The following is an 8042-nucleotide window of genomic DNA, read 5'->3' as shown; positions in this document are numbered from 1 at the left end:
ATATTGCACTGGACTAACGGTGCTTTGGGATTATTTTGGTCTATGCCAGAGTCCTTCTGCATTCTTCCAATGAGACCATGCATCACTTCACTGAACATGCCGTCCCCACCAACACAAACAACACTGCCAGGAAACACAAATTAGAATGCACACTAACAGTCAATAAACAACACAGCAAGTGTTCTACTTAGGGCATGCACTGGGCACATCAAAAATAGTTGTTATATTCTCCAGCTCCATTTTTACAGAATATAGTAGCTGACAGTCAACTTGGCAATTAACAAAAGCAGAAAAAAAATTCAAGCTACACAACTGCAAATGCGCCTAGACATGTCTGTAACATTAGAAAAAAATGCTGGAATGCAACCTAAAAAAAAAAAAAATCTTTAGCCTCTATTGCTGTGTGCAGACGGACAAATATCAGTGGAAATTCACTGTACAAGGAAAACACTGAACAGGACTGTACATACAGCTTTCTAAATAAACAACATGGAAATAGGATACCTGTACTAAAAAGGGAAATTTAAGTTAATATTTGTGGCTCCAGGCAGAAGTATATTGTACACTATTAATTTTTAATAGGGATATACATTATATAAAAGTCAAAAAACAGAAAAGTGCATGCTTGCATGCTCTTTTGAACGTGCTGAGAGCCCATCAAACAGACAGGAGTCATGTATATCTACATAACCATTCATAATGAAACACAGAGTTCCAAATGTTACCAGATGCAAAACTTTGGTTTGCAAACTTAATTCAGGTCAGAGCTGGTGCAGCAGCTACACAGATCCTCAATATGTTAAAGCTCAGCAGAGAGTCCACAGCCAAGCAAATACTAGGAAGTAAAAGACTATTTTACAGCAGTATACATTTCATGCACGGTAATCAAATGCACACCCTGAATTCTAAAAGCATAACAGTCTTTAACTGAAATACTAATCCAAATAAAGGAACACATGAAAAATCTGAAGTTATGCTTGTAGTCCCCAAGCGTACCTGTTTAGGGATGGTATCTGTTTACTGTTACCTGTAGCAATTATTTCCAACGCATAAACTAATACTTACTTTTCCATGTAGTCAGCAACAGCTATTGCAGAATGACCACTTATTTCATAGGACAAGTTAGTTTATTTCATTTTAAAATACCGATGATTTAAATTTACTTATTATTCCATTTTGAGCAGAAGGAAAGTTTGTCATTTTTTCATGACTGGAGAGGACAGTCTTAAAAATATACACTATCCCACTCAAAGTCAAGACCAGAGTGGGAGAGAAGGGAGAAAAGGATGTTTGTTTTCCATTTTTATAATTAATTCATCTTTTCATAGTTTAACTACTTTATTCCTCAACTTTAGTCTATCTCATCTTTGTCCGCAGACTTTAAGAAAGAGGTTAAGTGGACAAAAATTTCCACTTCAGCTTAAGGTGAATGTTGTCTCAGTAGCATTCTATTTATAACAAATACTATATCCAGGCTCAGAGATGATAGTGATATTTACGTCTATACCTATCAAGGGTAAATATTGACAGATAAAGAAGGTCACATACACAATATCAGCATGACCAAATTAACTGCAAACATCAGATGACCAATGCGCGAGTCACACGTGTGAAGGCCTCTAGTGAAGAACTGCTGTAAGAGAGGTCTTCTTGGAGCGATTCTTACATTTTCGGTTTATTTTTTTAATGGACTAGCATTTCACTTTTTAGACAGATGATAACAGTAAACTACATATGCCAAAGGACTTCAGGAGAAGCAAGTCCACAAGACAAATGAGTTTTAAAAGAAGAGGCCCTTCTGATTTCAACCATTCTGTGAAATAATTCAAGAACTAGGGAAAAAACCCAACCTGAAACAGTTTTACAAAGGCTTGAGCAACAGGCACATGGATAAGGAAGCACAGTGATTCATACACGTCAGACTTATTCTAAACATGGTAATTACCTGCATAATATTACAGCATGCTCTAGTTGTTCTGCACAATGATGTACAAAAAACTGCTATATTGTAACTGAATGAATATTTTAAATAACTGTCTTCAAAGAGAAGCGGCTCTATCACTGAGCTATTAGATCAGCACACTCACCGTAGGATATTCTTACAAGGCGAAAATGGGAAGAACAAAGAGGAAACTAGCACAAGAGCTTTAAATAAGCCGCGTCAGCTAAATACACTTGGAAGGCAGTGAAGCGGTTATCACTAAGAATCCTGTATCTAGTTCCAAAATTGCATGGCTTTGCCAAATAGGGAATCTGGAGACTAAATGAAGAATCTCATCACTGAATGAAGGGAAAGCCACTTATCAGAACCAATCTAAGAGAACAGGAGAACAACAATTAGGTGTAAGAATACAAAGAAAGTTTTTCCTGTATGTCAGAAGAGTCAAACTTGAAGAAACACATGCACTTATGTGAGTTCAACCAGTTTAATAATCTTCCATGTAACTACATGCTCTGTTTTTAAAAAGTAGTATTAATCCAAGAATTCCTTCCTAACATCACAGACCACCACAGAAACAGACTTGTGCTTGATGGATACAAATCAGGCTTGGAAAGACAGGTTGCAGTTCCCAAGCTAAACGCCATAAAGGCCCATTCTGGGAACAGAAGAATCATGAAATTCTAAAAAGATGCAGTTCTGTGGCCAGTTGTTTAACTCAGTCATGTTAGAGAGAGAAAACCAAAAAGCCTCACCAAAGAAAAAAAAGAATTCTACAGTAACAAACTGTTTGAATCTGCCAAAAGCACTTCAGGTACCAATACAATTGGTTACTGCCACTTGTAAAAAACAATTTGCTAGGAGTGGACATGGCCTCACTTACTTTTCTTTTCTGCTTTGGTATCAGAACTTCACCAACTGACAGTATTATCTATTACAAATCATTTAAGTCAAAGGAAGAGGAAAAATCATAACTAACTAGGTTTTTCTAGGATCCCAGTTTCCTTTCCTTGCACTTCTGCAAAATTAAGAAAAATCCCAGTATAGTCAAAACTGCTTGCTTCAAGTCAACTCATTTTAAAGCAGGTTAAGTCTAGGAAGTCAATTTGTGAATGTGGTTTCTTACTAGCACAACTGGTCAACATCGTGCCCTCACTCTATTTATACAATACATACAGATCCTTTCCACTAGCAAAAGCACTGTGAAAAGATAAAGTGTTTTAGTTTTGCAACTTATCTGTTTAAATGTACCTGTCAATAAGCACGACAAGGTATTACTTCAAAATACTGTAGTTATGAGAGTTTATCTGCACAAGTTCTGCATACATTTTTCATGATTCTCCAGTCACGTAACTTGCTTCATGTCACGAACTAGAAACTGGAACGACTAGCTTATTTATTAAAATATTCTGCTTCTACTGCAGATTTAATAATGGAATGCAATTTCACTATTCAGTTAGGTCTTCTTTTAAAACAGTAATTCCACAAAAGAACAAACACAAATCAAGCCAAATAATGTAGCCTTTATTTGAACAGTCCTACATAGCAAGAGGAACTAACCGAAACATTTCTAAATAGTTCATGGTTTTAACACACAAGCTGAATGCTACTGATGCAGTTTTCTGGACTCATGTATATGTCAAGATCACCTATACCACCAAACACTTCAGGGTAGTTTTCAACCTGTCACAGAATGCTCAACTTCTGGACAAGCAGAATTTATATTACATTCATTTTTTGAGCACAAAAATCATGCAAACATTGATATACTACACTTGCAAACTTTGATATACTACACTTGAATACATTGTGTGTTGAACAGGTTTACTGAAACAGTTTAGTTTTCCTTTGATACTCCTACACGTGATTCTCTTATGGAAAGAAATATATCCCAGAACTCTCAGCTGTTGCAATAAACATATCAGCAATGAAGGCTGCTATTTTAAATTAGAGACAAGAACAGACTGATTACAGAATATATCAGCTAGGAAAGAAAAAAAAGGCAAGTGAAGTTACTCACCCGTCATATTTATTAATATTAACTTCAAATAAATTGTCCTTAGCATGGTTAGCATGTTCAGTTACTATGAAGAAATAAACACATTAAAAATTACTTTACTAAAAATACTATTACAAAATGGTATGTAATATACGATTATAAAAATGCTATTATTAATTCATTAATAACCATAATTCTATTACCAATGTGACCATAAAACAGCCTGCCCATAAAACGTCTTTCAAAAGATTTTTATGCCAAAGAAAGAATTGAAATATACAAGCACTGTAGTATATATGGAAAAATACTTCACTATAAAATTGTGCAAATAAACAATTGGTTTTAAACAGTAAAACTGAAAAAGATAAGAAAGTATCTTACAAACTAAGAGCTCAAATAGCTCTAAAGTACCAGAAGTTTTAGTTTAGTAAGCAGAAAATTCATATAAGGTCATCATTTATCTGGCTACCTATGCTTCAACAAGAAGACATTCCCTCTCTACCACTTATCTTTCCATAGTAAGGAAATGAAACTAAGTAACAAAAGAACTTAAGCTACTCAGAGATGTTTTAAGCAGTTCATATTGTGTTAATTAAGAAATTTAAATATTCATTACTCACTAACAACATCAGTGGAGATGGAGGCCAGACTGAAGAGTGGAGCAACCTTCTGTTCATAAATCCTCTTCCCTTGTCGTTTTCCTCCATACGGATTGATATACACAAGCAACTGCTTTGGTCTCGACTCTGCAGTAAAGGAAAATATTCTAGTACACTGCTTTTGTATACAAAAATAAATTTCAACAAGCTATATAAAAACAAACCTGTAAACAAAGTGAACACAAAAGGCACAAAAGCCTTTTATAACTTTTTATTAACTCTTATAGAATTGTAGAATGGTTTCCGTTGGAAGGGACCTTAAAGATCACCTGGTTCCAACCATCTAGTTCCTGCCATGGCCAGGGACACCTCCCACTAGACCAGGTTGCTCAAAGCCCCATCCAGCCTGGCCTTGAACACCTCCAGGGATGGGGCATCCACAACTTGTCTGGGCAACTTGTTCCAGTGTCTCACCACCTTCACAGTAAATAATTTTTTCCTAATAGCTAATCTAAATCTACCCTCTTCCAGTTTAAAACCGTTATCCCTCGTCCTATCACTACACTCCCTGAGAAAGAGTCCCCCCCCATCTTCCCCGTAAGCCCCCTTTAGGTACTGGAAGGCCACAATAAGGTCTCCCTGGAGCCTTCTCCAGGCTGAACAACTGCAACTCTCTCAGCCTCTCCTCATGAGAGGTGCTCCAGCCCTCTAATTATTTTGTGGCCCTCCTCTGGACCCGCTCCAACAGGCCCATATCATTCCTGTGCTGAGGGCTCCAGAGCTGGATGCAGCACTCCAGGTGGGGTCTCACCAGAGCAAAGTAGAGGGGCAGAATCACCTCCCTTGACATACTGGCCACACTTCTTTTGATGCAGCCCAGGATACAGTTGGCTTTCTGGGCTGTGACTGCACATTGCTGGGTTATAACTCTATAACTCTTGCTCAAAGAGCTATAAAAACCTCCTTCACCTATCCTTTTTATTACACTGAGGATACTGACAGTATTGAACAAATTTGTCATAAGACATCAAGTGAAATTCAGAATCATTTCATGTGACTCCACGTCTCACATTCTTATGCATATTATTCTTGCAGTACCTTCCCACTAAAGGACATTAGTATCACAGGCACACATGACAAAGGACAAACCAAGAGCATCAATAGAAAAGGCACTTGTGAGTGAAGCATACATAGAAATACTTTTACATTAATTTATTTAAACAACATTCTTGCTTTGATAACATAAGTTATAATACATTTCCTTCCTGTGATAAAGACACAATAAGAATACCTCACAAAACTACGTGCTGCACAGTAAGTGCTTGCCCTACTGTGTAACCCCTTCCTGCTGGAAAGCACCTTTGATATTACTATCTCAAGTTTGTTCAAATAGTTATGGGTTTACATTGGTGGTGGCAATGAAAATTATTACACCTCTGTACTAACAGACACACAGAACGGTAATGCTTGCTGCAGCTAGAGAGCCTTCCTTTTTTCTATAGAATACAAAGACCTGTTATAACATTCACACTTCCTCAGATGGCATTCCAAATTATTATTTTAAAAGGAAAGAATAAACAGAATTATTAGATCAGCACACTTGCATAATAAATACACCCAAGCTCGACTGTGTGAGTGGTTTAAAGCTGTCACACACCCAAAGCATCATTCAATCTCTCTGAGAACCTGTCACCTCTTCTGAAATAGTTTGTTACTGATAGACTGAACACCTGCACTCAGAGATGACTGCCCAGGCTGCATCTCTCAGAGGCGTACCTAATGGGTGCACAAACCCCATTTTTTTAATTATTTTACTGGAAGCTAGATACCTTGTGTAACAAAAACATTAGTAAGATGCACGCTTACAATGCCTGATCAGAAGAACATTTTTTGTTAAATATCCATTTTTATTCTGTGAGCCTTAAGTACTTGCTTGAGTCACACTGTAGATGTACTTGTATCCAGTCCCTTCTCTGGCTCTATGTCTCAGATGGACCTCAGACCTACACTGTAGGTAGCTTATCTCCAGTCCTGCCCCCAGCTCCATCTCCATCTCCTGCTGCTCCTGTCCGACCTCCCTGGATAGACCTATTTACTTTATCTCATCTGGGATGTAGATGGGACCTGCTGCTATCCCCATCCCTGCTCAGATACAGTGGGGCTGCACCCCGGTTGGTGAGGGCACTGTCTGTGCCATGGCCATCCTCAACCTCCCTTCTGTCATGGAGTTGCTCTGCTCCTGCCGCTCCCCAACTTCTATCAAGGTATCTCTTTCAGGAATAACTCCTGCAAAACTACTTCTAGCCTTCTAAGAAGTAGACGTCCAAGAGTCCCAGAAATTATTAATGGCACGTCATCGATGAGAAAGACTGGAAAGGTGAGACAGACACACAAAAAGCCATCCATAAACCTTATAATTGCTACAGTCGTCATTCTTGGATCTCTAGAGTACCTTAAATCTCTGAGCTTACATCTGCCCTTTATGCTTTCCAAAGCTACAGTAATTTAAAGGCTCTGCTAAGCTTCTAACATGTCCCTATTTTGTGAAAATAATTTACATCTGGGCAAAATTATAAGACACCTATAGTCCTGACCAATTAGCGTACAACACTCAGTACAACTCAGCAAATATGCAACATACAGAAGTAGACACAGGAAGAATGTGACACTTAACTCTCAGTTCCCTCAACTTTTGAGCATAAGCTGCTCTTTAAGAGTTCAAAAAAAGCAGATATATCAAAATAATATTAATTTACGTACAAACCTGTAAAATGATGTTGCAAATGTTAGTAGTTTAGTCAAACTTACTCTGCATTTCAAGTAATTCTTTCAGTGCTTGTATCCACTGATTACACAAGTGCTCATCAACACACCAAAATGTCACATCACTGCACCGCCAGCGGTGATTTCGGGCCTTCTTCACATAATACACTATATAAATTTAAAAAAAAAAAAAAAGCACAATGAGACAGTTCTGTGAAATGACAAATATATTTCAGAGAGATCTCCAAAATATCTACCTTTGGAAAAAAGTGGTAATTAACCCTCACTACACATTTCTGCAAATGACAGAAGCATTCAGAGCGTGAACAGGACATTTGTAAAAAGTCAAAATGAAAACTCTTGCTCTAGGTCATTACCTTATAGCAGATACCCAAACAAACTTCTTTTTAAACCAAATACAATCCATTTTCCATGAACTGGTTATAGACATACTCATATAAAAGTTCACTGAGCTTATATATTATTTTATCTGTATTAAAGTCTGCAATGTCCACATAACAGAAAATGTCATAAGCCTAGACGATAAGCCAAACCCTCACATCAGCTCCCATGTAACCAACAGGGTGAATTTAATTTCATAAAGTTTTCTTCTGCATTTAGAACTAGGCTGGTGAGACAAGAAGTGCCCTTAACTTTCCATCTACAGCTTTACCAATCATTGTTACCAAAAGACTAAATAAGAGGAAAGTACTCCACAACATAAAATTCTGCCATGGGAGCA

The 8042-nt window shown here is 37.5% G+C and overlaps 1 protein-coding gene across 1 annotated transcript in view; it reads right to left on the bottom strand.

Moving 5' to 3' along the window:
• The window catches only part of CERK (ceramide kinase), a 51043-nt gene that overhangs the window by 22321 nt on the left and 20680 nt on the right, over positions 1-8042 (bottom strand). Inside the window, exons 3-6 of the mRNA XM_009883221.1 lie at positions 7346-7468; positions 4559-4684; positions 3960-4023; positions 1-123 (exon numbers count right to left, since the gene is read on the bottom strand). Coding sequence (XP_009881523.1) covers positions 1-123; positions 3960-4023; positions 4559-4684; positions 7346-7468 — 436 coding nt within the window. The remainder of the gene's footprint in view (positions 124-3959; positions 4024-4558; positions 4685-7345; positions 7469-8042) is intronic.

The sequence above is a fragment of the Charadrius vociferus genome, unplaced genomic scaffold (assembly GCF_000708025.1).
Source record: "Charadrius vociferus isolate BGI_N301 unplaced genomic scaffold, ASM70802v2 scaffold363, whole genome shotgun sequence".
Classification (NCBI taxonomy): Eukaryota; Metazoa; Chordata; class Aves; order Charadriiformes; family Charadriidae; genus Charadrius; species Charadrius vociferus.
This window is presented reverse-complemented; position numbering and strand designations above follow the sequence as displayed.